Below are 23,113 nucleotides of genomic sequence, written 5' to 3' on the forward strand. Positions count from 1 at the left end.
CTGATTTTGTCTTTGCCTCAATTCCAGTGGAACTTTACCAACTACAAGATATACTAGGTAGCAATGGTCACTTCTCCCACCTGGCCCTCTTGCATTCCCCTATGATGATCTCCATTCTGTATTTCATTGTATAACAAACTTACTAACTAGGTATAAATGGATATATATGATTTTATGTAAATGAGTACCAGTATAGGTATAGTGCTTGTACCAGTAAACACCGCTGATGACAAATTTAACAGGTGAAATTTATATACACAGGTGAGTGAAAACATGACACAAATCATAAGGAAGCAAAATTTTATTGCTTATAATAATATAACTTCAGGAATGTCGAAAAATAATAAATTTCATAACAACAATTATATACATATTCACTAACAATGCTGGATGAGCTGAAATTTGCATAATGTATTGAAGATAGATTCTGACAACAGGTGAAAGGTCAAACAGGTCATCTATCAAATAGGCCATTACACTGTATACATAGGTCAGTCTGATGAAGTCATCAGGCTAAACAAATGGAAGATTTGCTCGGTCAGGTCAAAGGTCCAACAGACCTAGTCCATATTTGGTCAGATTTGATAAATACAAGTTACAGCATGAATCATTTATATAACATTAAAGCAGTAGAATGATGTATGAATGTAAAACAGTAGTAAAACAGACCACACAACAGGATTTTTTTTAAACAAATATAGGAATGATATTATAAAATCTGGCTGAAAAATATTGTTGTTCTTTCCATGCATTAGCAACGTTAACATGGCATATATATTTGGCATTGAAAGAAAAATATAATGTTAAAAGAACTTAACAAAGATAGTATGACAATATCAAATAGCTAACACTTAATCTTAATTGCTTTTTCTTCTAACACAGGATTTCAGCCAAAGCATTTAACTCATTTTTAACATAATCAAAGTACAGATGAACTCATTTTACCATTATCAAAGTACAGATGTACTCATTTTTACCATGATCAAAGTACAGATGTACTCATTTTACCATGATCAAAGTACAGATGTACTCATTTTACCATGATCAAAGTACAGATGTACGCATTTTTACCATGATCAAAGTACAGATGTTAAAACTATTTTTACAATTGCTGTTCTAACTTCTTTAGATGTACTATGCCAATTAAGGTGCACAAATTTACCCCGCTCTATTTCCTGTTCTGAAGCTGCATGTGTGTTGTATTTAAGTTATCAAGTGTAACTTTACCGGATTCCCACCTGATCAGGTGTTGTATACAAATATAGGTCTAAACAAATCACAGTGTATACTGATCCTTCCTGATTACCTTGGTACCTTTAGATACTTCTACAGAAACTATCTACAGATCCTAGTGAGGAACAGACTAAAGTCAGTGCTACAGAGTTGATCTGAAAATTGTGGAAATACAAGTACTGCTAAAGTATGCATGTTTACAATATCAACTCTGGACATCACCAAATGAAGTCAGAAAGTAATATTTAAGACTTCTACAATTCAAAGGGGTGTGGCACATGTAGATCACAACTTAACTGATCCTTATATGTGTGTATTGACCAAGGGTTTTGGATCTGTGCCATGCCTGTAAGTGCTACAATTTAACTTGTACCGTCTCTTTCTATTTGTTTATTCTTTTTTAAAGTAAAAACTTTAATTAGTGCAGCGTACATGTTTCAAAGCGGTACTTTTTATCTAATGAACACAAGAGGCAAAATTCACAACCAGTGGTAAATACAATAAAAATTTGAAACAATTTTAAAATTGTGTAGCACAGATAATAAAGTCCTAACCACAACTGTTCCAATAGAAAATACATTTTCTTCTGGGTACTTGCATGTATATAATGTGTTCTGTTACGATGTTCAGTGCTTTGAAGTGACTAGCCTTAACCTTTAATATTGTAGATGACCTCTAGATCCATCTGCAGCAGGGTCAATGTAATTGAAAGCTATGGCACTTGTAACAGACCGCAGAGGCCAAACACACCAGGAAATGGTCGTGTAAATATATAATAGTTTTGATGTGTCTTGCCAAGGTCCCATGCTTGTCCTTTGGATAGGGCAGATGAAAATATTAAGACATTGATTAAAATTTTACCCTTACTAATAGGTAACTGTGACCTTGACCTTATGGTGAACATTCTACAAGTGGAGTGGAAAACATAATCTAATCACTATACCATTGATCAAGAAATATTTAACAAAATCAGGCACAACCTTAAGAATAAGAATTTTGGGGTTACGGAGAAAACATTTTTCAACCTTTGACCTCTTGTTTGTATGCGAGTCCTGAAAGTTGTATATGGAAACTGCTTCTATAAAGCATGATGGATTATAATGTTCAAACGTATTGGAACTGTACATTTTTTGGGGGAAAATCCTCTAAATGAGTTCTGAATGTGTTTGCCACACTATTTGGTGATAATACAATCATCCAGGAGTTTCAATGAATGAATGACACGTTCATCAGTTGACCTGTTAGTTTGACCTTGAATCCTGAACATTTTATCGCACAACACTATTCCATAGTTTACAGTGGATCTGAAATTAAATAGATCAGTTGACCTGTTAGTTTGACCTTGACCTCAATGTCCTATAATGTATAAGCACCATATCTCCACAGTGCACAAATGAAATCAATGATTTTTAAGGAATCCAAACTGACAGCTTGGACAGATAAGTTGACATATTATTATGGCTCGATAAAAAAGGGGGAAAAACCATTCATTTAACCTCTGGTTCTGACTAGTCTAGTGTTAACACATACATCGTTAAAATTTTAAATTTTAGGGACAGAAAAACAGTTAACGGACAAACAGTCCACTAGACAAAACATGTAGCATCTTGTTGTAGACTTGCGTATAAAATCGTAAGATTCTTATCAAAATATTCCATAATCACACACGAACTTATAAATAATGACAAATGTACAATGTTCTATTATTCAACAAACAAAAATGACACTATCAATGACCTTTTCAAATGACTTTCTTTCACAGTTCCGCCCTACATGTGTGAAAAAACATGGGACATCGGACGATTCGTTTACTCTGCTGATACAAAAATGATACCTTAACGACTTGACGTCAGAGCAAGTCTATTACTTGAGCATGCAGCCGATAACTGAACATTAACTTTCACCTCAATCTCTCAACCATTAGCAATCAAAACCTATCACATTGGTACTTAAGATGACTGCCTTTCTAAACATTTGTTCCATAAGAAAAAATTGCACATCAGTAATATATTACTTCAAATTCCTTCAAAAGAAGATAACAGCCATGCAAACAATGACAGCTATGTTTAGGTTTGTAATCAAATATCCTTCTTACATTACAATTAATCTCAGTGAATTTCTTCATGAGGGCAATATATATTGTATCAAGCCAATGTACTAAAACACTTTGAGACAACAATCTCATAGAAAATACTTTTTAATTTGGCAATATTGTCAGAGTTTGGCATTTTCCTGTTATTTTCTGTAATATTGTATTAGCCTTGTGTGTGTGTCTTAGAATATCTGCTAGTGCCTTACACTTGCTTGCCAACCTTTAACATTTCTCACAAGGAATGAAACTGCATGGCAGAATTTTAACATGTGTAGAACGTACTCACATACTAAGTTCCATTGATCCTATTTGACAAAATGATAATATAAAATGCCACAAATGAAGTCGAAACTGAAATTGAAACTTAATTCTACCTGTATATAGGTATGATATTGTACCTGTTATTTATGTTAGGGTTTAGGACTTACATGCTTCCTTACACTTTAAACTTGTAGAGTTATCTCCCTTTATAAACTTTTCATATTTTGTAGTATAAATGTGGCGTTGTCAATAACACCCGACACCCGGGCATTTGTACCCAGTATCTACCAATAATGTGACCCCCTATTTTCTGTCAAAAGCTATCTATATTTAAACCTTATATTTAAACCTGAGAAGTCCTGGAATGTCAAAGTAAATTGCCTCCTACATTTTTCTGATATGCCTCAAGTTCTCCCCTTCTTCTCCAAACGTTATTGATAACACTTTTTATGAAAATCCTTAAGATATCTAGTACATAGGTTTCCCTTCAGCCAGAACAAGAATAATTCCGGCTCCCTGTGCATTAGCTTAATGCATGCAGGTAAGTGTTCATAAGACAAATTTTGTAATCAATTTATCCTTCAAAATGAAAAACGCAAATTAACTTTTCTGCAATATAGTGTGTCAAGTCCTCCCCTAAAAATGTCAATAAACATAAACAGTAAAACTGAATTAAATTATTGGCCTCACTTAAATTTTTTTGTTCAGGGAAAAAATGTGCTGGGTTTAAATTTTACACAAAACGATTCACAATCAATTGTCCTTATCAGCAGGCCAACTAGGAAATATAAGAGCCCTACATTTTACCAATTTCAGTCCACATCCAAGATATTTTAAAGTATTCCTTTAAGTATTTGTTCGCCAACAGTGTACACCCATGTAATCTCACCGATATTATTTCTTTACAAGACAAAATCAATAAATTAAACAATACAGAAATAATAGAAAAACTCTACGACAAAGAAATATGACAATAACTGTAACACATAAACATGACAATTTCTACATAAGAACAAAGACAGTAAAGAATTATATATATATATATATCATATATAAAGAAAGAAAACATCTGAAAGCAACTAGGTAGAAATTTTAACTCATTCACCCCTGAAATTTCACAACGAACTATTCCAATCTTTCAATTGGAAGAGTTCAAATGTGTCTTTAGGGGTGAATGAGTTAAAGAGAATAGAAATTTGGCAACATCTCACTAGCTGTGACTATATAACATGTAAAGACTTTGACTATACACGGCGACTAATTTGTCCACGAGTGTTACACACACACATTCACACTGTAGTAGCTAGTGCACTTAAATTGATACCACAACACAATATTAGAAAACTTAAGTCAGATCCAATAGGGGCTAGGAATTCTCAGCACATATGTCCCCATAAAGTCACCCTCGTAAAAAATGATTGGGAGGGGTGGCTGTCTTTACCTTGTTATAAGGTATAAAGCTCTATAATTTTACACTAAAGCAGAGTGTCCTATATATTTCTAGACAACCGTAGATTATCAGAACCATCTGGGTAAAACCATTTTACTATGGGTTATATGAGTTATTCCCCTTCCTGCGTAGATCTGTCTGAACACTTTAATGTACAATTTTCCGAATTTTATCACCAATTAGGAAAACTTGACATCTCATCTGAAACCTTCTCTGTACAGATGCATGGACACAACTTCGCATCTCTAAAACAGTCTATCTGACTTTTAAAAATATATTATGTTAAAATAACTGACACATCAGTACATCACAGTTATTCCCTCACAGTATCTCTATCTCTGTCGGACTCTCTGCCGGACTCTCTGTCAGACTCTCTGTCGGACTCTCTGTCGGACTCTCTGCCGGTCTCTCTGCCGGTCTCTCTCCAGCACACACTTTTACTCTGTCCAGCTCACTCTCACATTCTCTCAAAATCAGCTTTTAAAAACTTTTCTAAGTAAAAGCAAAAGCTCTTTTCTCAAAAGTGCGACATTGCTCCCACAGGAAACATAATGAATGTAGTGCTGGGCCGCCATTTGGCAAGGCCATGATAACAAGGTGACAAATTTAATGACAGAATAATTAATATCTGTCATGGTCATACTAACACAAGCTGATATACTCTCCAACCACATGAATCATCTTGGTATACAGTATGTACATAGGACAATGAAAGGCACCAATATCCTTCATAAACGATATTAATCCAAAATCACACCTTCTAATGAAAGTGTATACCAGTGTGAAGTGTTTTAATGGATTGTTCACCTGCTGCAAGGCTCTTGTAGATGTCAATGACTATGTCCTTGCCATAAAAGGTTTTGGCCAATCTGTTGCAAAGTGACAAAGTTTTCTTTCCGTCACGTTACATATATCGAAAGAACTGATTGGTTCTCACTTTCTGTTAAAGCTGGCAACATGAATATTCATAAATATGCTCAAAGGCCCTTTTTGTTTTTTCCCTTGTAAAGTTTACTTGGGGCCAGTGTCATCGCTTTGCCTTTCCATTGCTCGTATCTTTCTTCATGAGATTGCGTAGCTTGACAAGGTTTTGTTTGGTTGTGGTGTCATCAGGTTTGAGTCTGAGGGCCTCGAGGTAACTGTGCTCCGCCTCAGCCAGTTTACCATTCAGGTGTAACATAGCACCCAGGTTCATGTGAGCTGTCGCAACCTGTAACAATCAAAATCATTCCTGACTTTCATTAATTTACAATCCATGTTTAACTTTACAGAATACAAACAACATATAAAGTGGGTTGGAGGGGAGGGTGGATGTTTGTGGGATGTTGACAACATTTGTTGAATGTTAATTGTCATATACAGTACACTGTAAGGCAGGACATTTCTGTCATTTCATTTTTTGACTTTTTCAACCCTGAGCAAAAAGGTAAATTTAACATGAGGTGCAAAATATGTACCATCAGCATAATATATATGGCAGTAAATAAGTGTTAATAGGTGAATGACTTTAACATAGGCAAGCTTTCCTTTAAAAAGCACCTGAGATAGAAAACTGACAGTGCCCAAAATGTTGCAGCTTACAGCATGGCTGTACTTTGAGAGTTAAATACATCAAATCTTATTTTATATTAAAACAAAAAAAGGATCTTGAATCAACACTGAGTATCATATCTGTCATATCTCAATAAATAAATCCAAACCATATGGTTATGATGACAAAAAGAGATGTCAGACGACAGAATGCTTTGTGAACTGTTGTTTTGTGATAACAACACATGAGTTCACTTACATGGGGTTTGAGATGAGCTGCCCGTCGATAAAGGTCCTCAGATCGACTGTTGTCCTGAATTTGTCTGCAAAGAATGTAAAATGTTGAAAGAAAAAACCCACTTTAAAGTAAGTAAACTACAAACACCCTTACTCAAAACACAGGCTGAAAATTGTTGATCATATAAGTGTATCCTGGCAAATAATTGTTGGACACTAGTGAACTATCACAGTCAGATGTAGTCTAAAGCAAACCACTATCTGCATTCCTTGGGGTTCAGATTCCTTTTACAATAAACTTCAACTGCAGTAAAAATACAGCTATAGCACTATTTTGCTTTGCACTTATATATGTAAAACTTCCATGTCAAGATTGATCAAATATGATTTTCAATCGTTGGGAAGAGCATATTTAACTAGGAATTCAACAGGCTATAAACAGGCTGAGCAGTTACTGTTACAAGTTTTCATGAGAGTAAATAATATTCAATTACTTTCATATGGTATTGAAAAAAACTTATTTGAGTGAGCCAGCCTTTGTAGGAGAATCCCTGCTGTATAAAATTGTCACCAACCTAAGGATGTTAGCTGCATTAAAGACAACCTCGAAGTCATTTGGCGCTCTCTCCACAGCGGCTAGATACATCTGGGCGGCCTCCTCCAGTCGGCCTGTCTCTGCCATAAACTGAGCTGTAAGGATATACAATACATATAGGTAAGACTATACTCTATCAATTTACCCTATGATTTTGTTTCTAAATATAGCCATTACCAGTAAACATTTAATCTGTGGTATTTATCACTGATATCGGAAAAATGGTCTAAGGTAAATTGCTTTTTAAGCTTGTTAATATTAAATTAAACAGAACTTATTCACTTAATGAAAATGGTTTTTTTCACTACTGTGAAAAAACATGTATCAAAAAAAAAAAAATCCCTTTTGAAATATCACGCTCTCTCATATTTAAAGCAATGAAAATAAGAATTAGAAGCCAATAAATCAAGAGAGATTGTATGTCGCGTGTTCAGGGATGACAGTCAGGTGTGACATTATAGATGTTTGTTCCAATAAACTCGAGGTTCCACCCAACAAAATAAAGAATTTTCGATTTTCTGAAGCACTTCCACTGATTTTAGTTTTATTTTCTTGATTTAAAAATTCTTAAAACATAAGTTCTTAAAATATCAACAGAAAATTAGATGATTTCCCATTGAATATCATCTATGTTTTACTCTTGTGGCAAAATTCTTTAATATTTTCACTTGTGCTGGCACAATCTGGAAGATATTGAAGTATTTTGTCATACTAGTGAAAATAAATGATGTTCAATGGGAAACGGTTAGATATTCTGTATTAAGATTGTGTTACCATAGTGATGCTGAACACTGAGGTCCCCAGCGTCTATATCCCGGGCTTTCTGGTACCATTCCTCAGCCACCTGTACCATGTTCTGTAGAAAATTTAAAAAAAAATTATCTAACTTTGAACATAATGATTTCAACTCAACTGAATAAGGCGTTTGCAATTTTAAAATGTTTTTTTTAACTTTCAATAGAATATGTACATAAAAGATACAATTGAACTGCAGTTTCAAGGTTTTTCAGATAGAATATATAGAACTAGCTATTTTCCTGTCTTCAAAATCGATTTTTGAATATTGGAATATATGTTTTATCATTATAATTATAATGGAAAGGTTTTTAAATAAATGTGGATTTAAATATTACAAGATTTATTTCTTGTGGTTTTTTTAACTTCAATACTTTTCTAGTTAGTATAATAACTCAATGATCCATAGATTTAATGAATAAGATTTTGTTGTCCTTGATATTTTTTCAGGTCAAGTTTGGCCATGATCAGATTGGGTGTTAAAGTTTTTATACACTTGTGTAAATGACACATAATGCTGTGTGATAATCAAGTTAAAAGATACCTTTTTCTGGAAGAGTTTTGCCATGGTCAGATGGGCAGGGATGTGGTCAGTCTTGACCCTTAGGGCCTCCTTGTACCAGTACTCAGCCTCATCAAACTGAGTGAGTTTTAGGTACACTTCCCCTGCAAAACACGACATTCCATGAATTTACAGACTGGCGAGAGTGAGAAACAGAATCTGGTACGTTTTTATATACTGCTCTTGTGAGATGATGATCTAGAGCTAGTAAGAACACAACATCCAAAACAATCAACTTTTCTATCATCAAGGGTAGATCCCTTCCCCACCTATTTTTATTGAGGTAATGATAAAAGAATGGATGCCCAAAACTAAGGCTATCTCAGTGATGTTCTCTCTGTGAATCTAAGCCTTCTAACAATAAACACATAATGAACATAGACAAATGTAGCATGTTACAGAATTAAAGATTAGTTCAATAGAATGAAAGATCATCTGTGATTGATTATCTGTATTAAAACACTATTATTATTTAACAAAAGACAGATGTTTTTTTCTTCTGTGTCATCAATAGTACAAACAATTTGTTAGATTTATTTAGTTGTTTGGACATCTAACCTCACCATGGGACATTTCCCAGTTTTATAAATATTTAAATGGACTAGTTCGAACAAATCAAACTGAATATTTTTCGATTTTGATCAGCCATTTATTGCCCCCTGTCCTTCCTGAGACCTTTGTATTGGATTCTTACCCATCATATTGTAGATGCTCTGTGGCTGGTAGTAACTTGGCCGCCTCTTTAGCGCCTCCTTGTACATAGCAATAGAATCCTGTCAATAAAATCAGGCCAATACTGTTACACGAATAACATTGATATCTGGGATATAAACACAACAAGAAGCCAATATTCCAATATTTTTTCTAGTGAGATGACATATAAGTTGAAGTCACCCTTGTAAATCTCGATACATCTAAATCTAAATCCCTAAAAAATGAAATGCTAAGGTAACCAATATGCTTGGCCTTTATTATCTAGGACTGGAGGGCTACAGAGCTGAATGTTTTATCATGTTTAAACTATTCGTCTAATTTTCATGGTTACATTTGATATTACAAACTTACAAGACATACAGTAATATGTGTAAATAATTACCATGTTTGGGGGTTCTAATCATTAAGATATTACTGGGTAATCTGATTGAAATACAGATCTTTATTATACACTCTGTTTTACACGTAGGTGTCAACCTCTGAAACCTCCAATGAGTTTGATCACCCTCATTCCTCATCTCCAATGAGTTTGATCACCCTCATTCCTCATCTCCAATGAGTTTGATCACCCTCATTCCTCATCTCCAATGAGTATGATCTCCCTCATTCCTCATCTCCAATGAGTTTGATCTCCCTCATTCCTTATCTCCAATGAGTATAATCTCCCTCATTCCTCATCTCCAATGAGTTTGATCACCCTCATTCCTCATCTCCAATGAGTATGATCTCCCTCATTCCTCATCTCCAATGAGTATGATCTCCCTCATTCCTCATCTCCAATGAGTATGATCACCCTCATACCTCATCTCCAATGAGTTTGATCTCCCTCATTCCTCATCTCCAATGAGTTTCATCGCCCTCATCCCTCATCTCCAATGAGTTTGATCTCCCTCATTCCTCCTCTCCAATGAGTTTGGTCTCCCTCATTCCTCATCTCCAATGAGTATGATCTCCCTCATTCCTCATCTCCAATGAGTATGATCACCCTCATACCTCATCTCCAATGAGTTTGATCTCCCTCATACCTCATCTCCAATGAGTTTGATCTCCCTCATACCTCATCTCCAATGAGTTTGATCTCCCTCATTCCTCATCTCCAATGGGTTTGATCGCCCTCATTCCTCATCTCCAATGAGTATGATCTCCCTCATTCCTCATCTCCAATGAGTATGCTCTCCCTCATTCCTCATCTCCAATGAGTATGCTCTCCCTCATTCCTCATCTCCAATGAGTATGCTCTCCCTCATTCCTCATCTCCAATGAGTATGCTCTCCCTCATTCCTCATCTCCAATGAGTATGCTCTCCCTCATTCCTCATCTCCAATGAGTATGATCGCCCTCATTCCTCATCTCCAATGAGTATGATCACCCTCATACCTCATCTCCAATGAGTTTGATCTCCCTCATACCTCATCTCCAATGAGTTTGATCTCCCTCATTCATCATCTCCAATGAGTTTGATCTCCCTCATTCATCATCTCCAATGAGTTTGATCTCCCTCATTCATCATCTCCAATGAGTTTGATCTCCCTCATTCATCATCTCCAATGAGTTTGATCTCCCTCATTCATCATCTCCAATGAGTTTGATCTCCCTCATTCCTCCTCTCCAATGAGTTTGGTCTCCCTCATTCCTCATCTCCAATGAGTATGATCTCCCTCATTCCTCATCTCCAATGAGTTTGATCTCACTCATTCTTCATCTCCAATGAGTTTGATCACCCTCATTCCTCATCTCCAATGAGTTTGATCACCCTCATTCCTCATTTGTGATCAGGGAGAAATTAAAGTAAGTGTGTAAAACGTGACTGAAACTGCTTTGCTCAATATATCTTTCCCTTTTTATGTATCAAAATAAGCCCAAAAAGCAATAAGTTGATTCAAACACAACTGTTATGATCATTACACACACCCTGCAGTAGCTAGGAGATCATTTGACCACAGGATGTAGATTTTGAGTTTGTGTGAGTTTGCACTTGAATGAGGGAGTTTCAAGGGAGATTGGTAAATTTTGGTCAAATGGAGGGAGGTTTGACAGCTACGTTAAAGCCATAGGTGATAGATTAATATCATGTGTTTTAATCAGATTGTTAAATATAAGTAATAATAAGTATTATGCGATTTTACAACATTTGTACCATACATAATGTTAATCTGACGGAACCTAACATCACAGTTTTCGGGAGTAGATGGTGATGGATGAAGCTGGTCTTTACCTTTGCTGTTTCGCGATACAGTTTAACATCTTAATTTCATTTTTCAATTCTGATTTCATAAATTGAAGAGAGCTGTTAAAATCATGAGAAAAGCCATCTAAAGTCAGGTTATATATACACGCAGGATGACTTTGCCGTTTGATGTAACTAGCTAATTATCTCACCCCGAAATGTTTACAACGTTCATTTAACGTATCAACAGGCAAATAATTATCACCCACAGTTTAGGCATTAAACTATTTACTTTAGATATGTTGCCTAGTGTAGCTTTCAAATTCAACAACACTCAAAACATTCCTTTGTGCACAAGCGAGAGTCAAACATCTTTTTTGTTCCTTTGTATCACATGCGTTTGTGAAATACTAGTTTTACGACATTCAAAAATCAAGCTGTGTGCATGTTGTAGAGAATCAGAATTTTTTTTGTGTGTTTCACATATGTTTGACAACTAAATAGCATCATCATGGTACAACTGTATAATTGTCTGACGGGACATTTTATAGATTACAAGTGTTGATTTCCAGACCAAACAAGATTCTGAGTGACAGGTATTTTACCCTTTCAATGGCATGCCACCGTAACTAAAATAGTCATAAATGTGCACAATTTTTATACGTTTTCTTTAAATTTACATGATTTTATCTGAAGTTAAACAATTTTTGTTTTTAATTTACATTTATTTAAATTGAAAAAAACAATTGAATTTATTTGAAGTTATTACTGGGTAAAATATATAAATATATTCATGCCAAATTTTCTTTTTTTAATCCAGAGGTGTTATTCAGAACAGGTGTGAATAATACTATCCGACAAATGTAGAGTCAAATTTCTCTACAGGTGAACCATACAGCTGGTGGAATGAGGAGGGAACGAATTCTCGACAGGTAAAACATGCACAGGTGAGACGTTGGGGAAACAATATCACTGTACACTTCATTAATATAACTTACATCTGGAACAACTAGACTTAGAATTTGTATAAATCTGATACACACCACGGTGTAATATGTACTTTTCTGTATGATTTATTTATGTCTGTCTCGTATCGTTAACATATAATTAAGTCTCAGGGAATGTTAACTAGACAAGTACTGAATTACTAATACCTTATTGTACAGTTCCCTATATAGAAAACTTCAGAACTGTGCCTGTATCAACTGGATTTGCCCAGTCTTTTATTTGGTAAGGCTCAAATGTGACTTTAGGGGTGAGTGGGTTAATGTTCTAATTTTAAGGATGTCAGTATGAAGGACGTTCCCTTCTAGACTTGTGCAATTAATTGAGTTTTGTACAAGAAACTTCTTTAAGTCAAGCAAACGCAGATTTCTCTGGTAGATTTCTCGCTAACTACATGTTACCAAGTGGTTTACAGCATTATTCAGTACCATACACATATATCGTTTTTTCCAAGCTATTATTTATGGGTTTTTTTATCCAACTAAAATTCAATTTCTCCAGTTGCTTGAAGGTTTTCAAGTATGCTGGTTCAATAAATATAATTCTCTTCTCTTACAGAGGAAATGTTGAGACATTAAATTGCAATCCACATTTTTTATTCAGAGCCCCGCCTCCCCCATAATACAACCATAATGCAGTGTTTTAACACTGACACTGTAATCTCTCCTCCACCTCCCTCGAGCATGCCCTGGTATCCTGTTTTGATATTGACACCTAACTGTAATCTCTCCTCCACCTCCCTCGAGCATGCCCTGGTATCCTGTTTTAACATTGACATATTTTCTATTTCTTTTCTATTACATGGCTAACCTGACAATAACTCATAATGAAGCTGTATTTTTAAAGAAGAATTTTGACTGCTAGATTTTCAAATTGGTTTATCATTTAACAATTATTTATTATTGTAGTAAATCTGTAATTGGGTCAAAATCAATATTGTTTTCATACCATGATAAGGGGTCCAACACCAGTTATGCCCCTATTGCTATCAGCTAAACAGGTCTCAAAAAAGCTGGAAAATAATATAGACCTCCTGGGTGACCTTTTGACTGGTTTCTTTTACGTTTTACCTCCTCTATATGGTAAACGGTTGTTTAGGAAGAATTTAACCTGTTTATAAAGAACACGAGACATCAAAGAAATATTCTGCATACCTGATTCCTGTCCATCTCCGCATAGAGCCGACCTAGGTTATACAAGGCTGAGATCTTGGTGTTTTCATGCAGACGCGGGTCCTTTAGACCTGATGTGTCCAAGTCTGCACAGTGCATGTACACCTGCAAAGAGACAGATACTTCATTTACTAGAATTGGTGCATAATTTATATACAGGTTTTTTTTATAGAAAGTGGGAGTACAGCAATATGTAGGATTTACACAGGATGTTGGAATACTCATGATCAGGGGTCATATTTTACAGGTTCACTGTATTACTATGTTATTAATCATTTCAAGGACATAATTTTTAGCATCAAAATATCTAGCACAGATGTATATTTATATATATGATAATATTATTTGCTTTTTAGACAAACAGACCTTAGTATTTAAATATTTATCTATAAAATATTTTCCAAATAGCGGCCATAAAGACATAATTACCTTTTCTGCTTCTTCGTACCTCGACTGCAGGGCATAGATGATAGCCAGGTTTAGATGGGCCACTGAAATAACAAAAATTAAATTAGGACTAGATTATTCTCAAAGTTAGCACAATAAATCCATATACATGTATCTATCAACAAGTCAATAAGCCTACGGTAATAAAGGGCCTGGGGCATTGTGGGTCATTTTTGGCCTGATAAAAAGTAAAAATTTCAACTTGAATTTATTTATCAATTTATATTATACATATCATACTCTACCATGGCAATGAATTTGCATTGACATGCAAAAATATCCGAAATATGGTGTTTTTGGAAGTTAGCATGCACAATTGAAAGCCTCCCCATGTGACAAACAAAAATTCTTTTCTACGAATGAATACTGGTATGACAATGTCAAATATTTATTTGCTTGGTGCATGCAGAGGCTTTCAAAGATTGAAGAGTAATGAATTTGCTTCAAAATGGACCAATTTGTAACCAAATAGCGCACAGCAGACGATATTTAGACATTTTATTATGAAAATACGGGTTTATGTCTCTCTTTGAAATGCCATATATCTCCCAAGCCAGTTGTCAAATGAATTTAAAATTTCATATTTGCGTACTTCATTTATTCCATATTACGAATATAACTAATTCTAAATCCCTGATGAGGCCGGAAATGCCCCTGAATGCCCTTAGTCCATATTGTGATTTATATTTTAAGGATCCTTGTACAACTGCCTCAGACAGCATGCAGAAGGACAGAGATCCATTCCCATAGCAGCCTGGCACAGTACAGTGGAGCCCAATTAATTCGGCCACCACTACTGTGTATGTTTTGTCTCGTGTGACCATTAATCAAGTTTTGTCTCACCATCTAACCAGAAGTATAGGCTAGTTTAGGGGAAACAGAAGACTGGATTTTAGTTTACATGCAATCTTATATGAGATTTTTCCACCTCTTTTCTGCAGGGGCCTGTGCATGTAATTTTGGGAAACTACTATACATACAAAGCTTGATTTCTGGAAAATAGAGTGATTTTTTTTATTGACACTGGGAAAATACAGCAGAAATTTTCCTGGGGAAGGGGCCTTATGATGGCCCCAAATTCACCTTAAAACAATCACTGGCTGATGATATATCTTTTGTCAAGAGCCCGGAAACCTGCCCATCTCCATAACGTTATACACCGTATAGATACTCTATAGGGAATACAGGTGATAATTGTAGAGAAACATAGCCAGTATAGGGACATACATGGTATATTTTTATACAAATCTCCTTCCATCTCATAGTCCAGCTAGTGTTGCTGAAGATAAATCTGACTGGATTATCAAGATTAGCTCCACTATACATTTGTATATTATACCAGAAGTCAGTTTGCCAAGGAAAAGTATTTTCTTGAATTTAAGTGTTTATATGAGAATTTTCATATTCCCTGTTCTCATATATAGTCTTGTGTAAACTTGAATTTCTTATTCATTAATGTTAAAGAAAATTCAAATAAAAAAAAATGAATTGAAATGATAACTTTGAGAAAATTTGGCACCAGCCAAGTTCCAAATCTTCAGATATATCACATTACAGTTTGATATTCAATCCTGTACATGTGAAATCCTGTACTACCAGTATGCCAATATATTCACCAACAAAAGGCTAGGTCTAAGTTCACTGTGGTATACAGGTATATTGGTAAAGATATTCAAAATATCATGCTGATACAATCTCTAGATTCATTCCCCTGATATCAAATGCATGCAGTCGAGATTTTATCTTTAAATATTGCAATTTTCCAGTTAATTGTTAACATGTCCGACAGTAAAATATCGCAGTGTGAATGTTAAAACCACACAAAAATGCAGCTTCTGTTTTTTCACAGAATATATTTAAAAGATATATAACTTTTATTATTATATTTAATGATAGGTTGAAAATAGATTTCTGGCAGACAGCTATTTAATTACATGGTCACAATAATGTACCTATTGAACTTTTATGTTGAATTTTGACTCCTGGGTGTGGCCCCTTTTATTTTCTGAGGGCCCTAATTCTAAATGAATATAAACACAAACTTATCTGTTTCATTAACAGAAATTCTAGAAATTGTAATCATCAAGAATATAGATAATCTAAAATTCAATTTTTCATATTTTAATTGTTTGCAGTAAAGAAACACGACTGAATCTCATAAAGATTTCATATTACCAGCTATTAATTACTACTAAGTAATCCTTCACTACTTAGTACAGTGTGTGTTTTAACGGAGCATGATCGGAACTAAAACATTTGTCCGCTTTAAACAGGGTCCAGATTTTAAAGTGATGTCAAAAACATTTTAGAAACAGATATTACATGTAAACAGGGATCCCTATCCCACTGCACTCCGATTTTTCAAATATACAGTTACCTCCCCTCAATTTCCAACAAGGTATGTTTTTTTCTTTCTTTTCAGAAATGATTTATCCAAGCTAAAGTCATGCAGGAATAAACAGTTTCCAATACGTAGTACAAGTTTTTGGTACTGGTACGGGAGAACATTTAACATTCTAGTGTAACAATGTAAACAAAAATATAACATATCTAATGTCAGTAAAATAGCATTTTTTGTATTAATAAAGATTAAAGCATAATGATCATTAAAACAATGCCAGTTTTTCCCGAGTAGACAGGGTCCTGATTTAACACAGGGTAGATAGACACTATAATTAAAGATCGGAAAAAGCTCACTTGGACTAAATATCAAATCTGATATAGACAGGGATCCGAATTAGAAAGGGGCCTGTTTATACAGATTATACTGTACTCTTACAACATGGAATCAGTAATTCCTTTTACATTGTTTCTGAAGTACACAGCTAAAAGAATGGAATTTGTCTGTACTATTATTACCATGGTTTTCAGATGTAGCAAATACTTTCATTCTTTTAAAATGTGCAGGAATTCATCAATCTATCTACATTCAGTACTCTCCGGCATTCGATCAAATTCTCCATGAGAACCTAATTAAATGCATTTTGTTATGTAACTCTTCTTGCTAAAGGTAGAAATGTCGGGATAATAGTGTACGATCCTTTGCAGCAGAGAAGAAAGCCAGTCAAACACTTGTTACAGCACAGACTTGTATCATTAATTCTGTTTGAGGGTAGACTTCTCTTTGGTAGGTGTTATGATTACATAAACATAAGCCCAGCTTCAAAGGTCAATTACACCAGGGAAAAAGGCTATGGATCCAGACAACAATAGCTGTATATAAGGACGTGGAGTCTCCCAGGACATAATAAACCAGCAGTTTGGGATACAAATTGGTTAACTTCTACAAATCTATACCCTACCATGTAAGGCAAGCGGTATGCATAGATCAATTTATTGAGCTTGTCCTTTTTACTGTTCTCCGCTTCAAATGGTCCCTGGGATCTGAAGTTCAGTTATACATCAATACAAGCCTTCATAGCTCTGTCAAATAAAGGCTTTAGTAGTCATCTGGTGACTTGGTGGAAACAGCAGTATAGGAGAGATATAACTGGTAACTGCTATGTATAACAATTGCCCCTACACACTTTTTCTGTATAAGAGGTGCCTCCTATAGTAAATGCCCCCTGCATGCTTTCTCTATGTAAGAGGTGCCCCTCTAGATCTATTAACTATCTGTATAACAGATGCCCCCTGCAACGCTTTCCCTGTATAAGATGTGCCCGAGCCCTCTATTTATTATTTCTACAAGAAATGCCCCACATTTTCTAGTAAAAGAGACAGATGCCATCTATTAACTCTGTATAACAGATGCCCCCTATTAACTCTCTGTAGAACAAGTGCCCCTATTAACTCTCCATGTAACAGATGCCACTATTAACTCTCCGTGTAACAGATGCCACTATTAACAACTCTCTGTATAACAGATGCCCCCTATTCACTCACTGTACAACAGATGCCCCCTATTCACTCTCTGTATAACAGATGCCCACTATTAACGCTCTGTAGAACAAGTGCCCCTATTAACTCTTCGTGTAACAGATGCCACTATTCACTCTCTGTATACCAGATACCCCCTATTCACTCTCTGTATAACAGATGTACCCTATTCACTCTATGTATACCAGATACCCCCTATTCACTCTCTGTATAACAGATGCCCCCTATTAACTCTCTGTATAACAGGTGCCCATATTAACTCTCTGTATAACAGATTCCCCCTTTTCACTCTCTGTATAACAGATGCCCCCTATTCACTCTCTGTATACCAGATACCCCCTATTAACTCTCTGTATAACAGGTGCCCATATTCACTCTCTGTATAACAGATTCCCCCTTTTCACTCTCTGTATAACAGATGCCCCCTATTAACTCTCTGTATAACAGATTCCCCCTATTCACTCTCTGTATAAAAGATGCCCCCTATTAACCCTCTGTACAACATCTGCCCCCTATTAACTCTCTGTAACAGGTGCCCCCTGTACCCTTTCTCTGTATAACAAGTGCCCCTATTAACTCTCTGTAAAACAGATGCCCTTTTTTAACTCTCTGCATAACAGGTGCCTCCTATTAACTCTCTATATAACAGGTGCCCCCAATAAACTGTCTGTATAACAGATGCCCCCCTGCATATTTTCCCTGTATAACATATGCCCCCTATTAACTCTCTGTTAAACAGGTGCCCGTATTAACTCTGTAAAACAAATAGCCTCTGCACACGTTTTTATGTAACAGGTGCTCATTACCATTTTTTTTGTCTACCACTGGTGTCGTTGCCCACTTTCCCTGTATCATTTATGTGTGCTTTCTGCCCAGATCACAATATACACTATGTACGTGTCTCTCTGCCCATTCACATGTAATAACAGGTACAACTATATGTTAAGTATATTGCATTCTAGATATTCTCCTATGAATATCCTAGCTTCTTGTCTACATATTCCTAAAAATCTCACATAAGCAGGTTTTTCACACGATAATTGTCCATACTACAGGAACTGCCCCTAGTCATGCAATCTCTATGATACCACAGTTAATTAGCTCTTGGCTCTGTTCTGATCTTCTTCCGTAAGATTAGGTTACCTTACATATACATACATGTGTACATTCATACCTGTTTAAAACCCACAGAACCGATATTATGTCGTTATGTAATATACCTTTTACAGGGTTTAAATGTTTGATCGTCATAGTTGGCGGCGACAAAAAGTCCACACCCATCTCGTAATCAATTTATATCACATTTCCAGCCCGCAAAAAACGTTTGCACCCTATCCATGCATCAATGAATCGAATAAATTCATAAATGGATTTTAAAAGAGTGTAGTTCCATAGTAAGTGTAAACATTGAAATATATTTGAATATCTATCGAACACACAGACCTGTGTTAAATTAACTGATACATCACTAAGATGTCCTATCTTTCGAGTTATGTGACAAATTGTACACAGCCTTCCTACACCTTATTAAACATGTAACCCACCGGTCCAACACATGAATTAGCATGCGAATTGTGGGATAATGCGTCCCAAGTTCTATACCCAGTGTTTGATCAATATTCATGTGCAGCACATTTCGTGCCCTGTAGCACTGATTGATGCTTTCTACACCCCACCAGTAAAGCCCCAGGACCACATAGACAACGATCACGCATACATAAATCTACATTAGAGACCACGACTGTACGTCCAGTTACGTTTTCAAAGGAGGAGAATGAATCAATTTGCAAAAAATGTTTGTAAATTATGAAATCATATTCCTTTCATATTTACAGAATGCACAAAAACAAAGAGCCTCTTGGGGCCTGTATATTACTGAAACGTTTCTTTGATTTTATCTTTGAAGATGAAAAAGTAAAATTAATACCTGTGATAAACTTTAAAACCTGCATTATGTAGAACATACTCTTTTGTCACAATGGATTCCACATGCTAAGATTCAAGAGATCTACATGTACTTCTCAGCATCACAAGAACAATATTTTTTCATTTTGTTGTCTTTCGAAACCTCCTATGAATTATATCGGTGAGTAAAATATCTGTTAATGAATTTCAAGTTTTAATTGACATTAAAGGCCAAGGAGGGGGTGNGCAGGATAACTTTCTAAGTTTTTCTATTAACTTCACAATGTCTTTATGGCAGTACTTATTTCATTGTACCCTACAAGTAATTACTTCTATGTTTCTTGAAGGAGATGTTTCCTTAAAGGCCAGGGAGGGGGGTATAAAAGGGAGACAACTTGGGAAAATGGCTGGAAATACAAAATGTTGGCAGCCTTCACTTCAGAGAAAGATTTTCTTTGATTTCATGTTTTTCAATAACATATCAGATTAACATTTTGTCATGGTTAGTTTATCATGTAATGGGGGAATTGGCTTACAAGAACAAAACTAACGCTATTATTATGTACGTACATAAAAAGTTCAATTAAAATGAGCAGTATGAGAAATCATATTCCTTTATAGCTGGTATGGATACAGTTTTACTGGTGACATCACAATGCAAACATTTCAATGAGGTCAAAGTTCAGCATCATTGCTGCAACAGCTGTCCAAACTATTATCACATACTGCCATAGTGAAGCATACACTATATCAACTCTGTTAAAGATCATCCAAAAATAAGGATATCATTATTTCACTAAAAAGACAATATCCATCATCATCTGCCCAAGATACTGTACCAATGTAAAGTTAACTGCCAAACCCACTCCATAGACTGGAGATTTTATTAAAAGCCGACTAGAATCAAGATATGAAATATCGATCACCAGACTTGAATAAAAACCATTTGCAAAAGATGTCTACATGTCAACATATACCAGAAGCTGCATAAGCCATACCATAGTACACACTTTTTATCCTTTTGCCTGAAAAGTCAAAACTGCTAGAAAAAGTCTTACATGATTCCAATATATCGTTATATTTCAGGCTGTGAGTCGAGACTCAGATGACGCAGTGGAATGTTCTGTATCCTGTTAAAAGCAGCTGTCAATGTTTATGATCAGCTGAGACAGTGAGGAAATGGATGAACATTGATTCTAGACCCTGACACAATCAATTTCAAGTTCAAGATTGAAAAGGCAAATTTTGCAGACTATTATTGTAGTGTATTTATGTGTTCACTTTATAAGAATATTATCTCCTTTAAGGTGTAATATATATAATGATTTATATTCATATAGGCCTATTTACCACATTACATGTACCTAGGTATATATAATCTAAAACACACATACCAGGTAATATTTTACGGTTACTTTAATTTATAGTATACAATATATATATATACTGCATTTATAGTATACAATATATATATACTGCATTTATAGTATACAATATATATATACTGCATTTATAGTATACAATATATATATACTGCATTTATAGTATACAATATATATATACTGCATTTATAGTATACAATATATATATACTGCATTTATAGTATACAATATATATATACTGCATTTATAGTATACAATATATATACATATATACTGCACAACACTTATATTTACTGTGTTACACATAGAAAACTTTATTTTCACACAGGTTTTATATTCGCTGTAAATAACAGGAAATAGATAAACAATTTCAACATCAATTTGTTGCACCATTATTGAACATGTACACTATTATAATGTTGTCTAAAATCTAAACCCAAAAACTTGCCTCAAGAACAAAACTCTCAAGAGTTTGACACTGCTAAATTAACCGTACAGTAGCTTTATCTTTTTAATTCTAAAATATTAAAAATATTCCTTGTTTGAGTTAAAGATAGATGGACGTTTGATCTGCGTCGTGATTCTCATTTACCCTCGTAATGGTCTTATATCTTTTATAATTGGCAGCAACTAAGCAAGGAACCTTAATTTTGACAGCCCTCCCTGTCTTCCTTTTACCCTTTAAAGTTTGAAAGTGGCTAAAAAAGTACATGGCAAATCATTTCTTAATCTTATTCAACTATTTATCTACAATATTCTAGTTTGTGACTAGATGTACTGGTAATTTCTGCATCATGGTAAAATGCTATGTGTGAATACAATTTTTAAAATGGACTTGCCCAGCCTTTGATTTGGTAAGGTTCAAATGTGACTTGAGAGGTGAATGAGTTAATAATCATCTCCCTTCTCCATCCTCGACCCCCTCCCCCACCAAAAAAAATCTTCAAACACTTCTAGTTGCAAGTTGGAGACACTGTGTATAATGTAGCAAATTCTGTATTGTGTTTAAAGCCTCTACCAGAATATATTGTTATATTTGAATCTTTGATCATTTCCAGTTGCGAGTTAGAGACCCATGTATCGAGCTGAAAGTTCTGTATCACATTTGAAAGCCTCTACCAGAATGTTTATGATTCGGAGCCAGTGACAGGAGCAGGGTATGATGGTGAACATTGATTTTAGACAGTGACATCTGAGCCCAGTATAACAACATGATTCCAATCCTGGCACAAAGGCTTGTCAAACGATCACTGGCTGTCTGGCATACCCACACACTGGAAATCAAATTTATAAGGTTGTCATATTCTCAATTTTGTTTGATGAGGAATCAATACGATACAACACCGTTAACACTACACGACGACCCCGTATAGCACGCGTAGCGTAGGGACCCAGACATCGCACAGCGCATCACTGCCGCTGTCTCCTGGGATCCCGCCGTCGTGAGTGCAGTGTGCAGACGAAACGACGGGAAATTGAAACATCCGAAAAAATAATTATCAGGTCACAGCGACCTGTCAAGGTAATTACACAATTAGAAATCATGATTATAGCCACATGGATTCAATAACGTCCAGAAAGCAGAAACTGATTTAAAGTCCTTTCTTCTCTCTAAAAGGTTGAATCTGGGGAAATACTATGAAAGTCTTAAAACTGTCAAAAGCGATTTCCGAAACCATGTTGAAAA

General features: G+C 35.3%; 1 protein-coding gene across 1 annotated transcript in view; it reads right to left on the bottom strand.

Annotated features, from left to right (window-relative positions):
* Positions 1-286: 286 nt before the first annotated feature.
* Positions 287-23,113, bottom strand: part of LOC110452344 (transmembrane and TPR repeat-containing protein 2-like) — a 71,969-nt gene continuing 49,142 nt past the window's right edge. The window contains exons 6-13 of the mRNA XM_021500802.1: positions 14,243-14,304; positions 13,796-13,918; positions 9,450-9,528; positions 8,738-8,859; positions 8,173-8,254; positions 7,379-7,493; positions 6,826-6,889; positions 287-6,246 (exon numbers count right to left, since the gene is read on the bottom strand). Coding sequence (XP_021356477.1) covers positions 6,064-6,246; positions 6,826-6,889; positions 7,379-7,493; positions 8,173-8,254; positions 8,738-8,859; positions 9,450-9,528; positions 13,796-13,918; positions 14,243-14,304 — 830 coding nt within the window. The 3' untranslated portion in view covers positions 287-6,063. The remainder of the gene's footprint in view (positions 6,247-6,825; positions 6,890-7,378; positions 7,494-8,172; positions 8,255-8,737; positions 8,860-9,449; positions 9,529-13,795; positions 13,919-14,242; positions 14,305-23,113) is intronic.

This window comes from Mizuhopecten yessoensis, unplaced genomic scaffold (genome assembly GCF_002113885.1).
Source record: "Mizuhopecten yessoensis strain PY_sf001 unplaced genomic scaffold, ASM211388v2 scaffold6625, whole genome shotgun sequence".
NCBI classification, from domain to species: domain Eukaryota; kingdom Metazoa; phylum Mollusca; class Bivalvia; order Pectinida; family Pectinidae; genus Mizuhopecten; species Mizuhopecten yessoensis.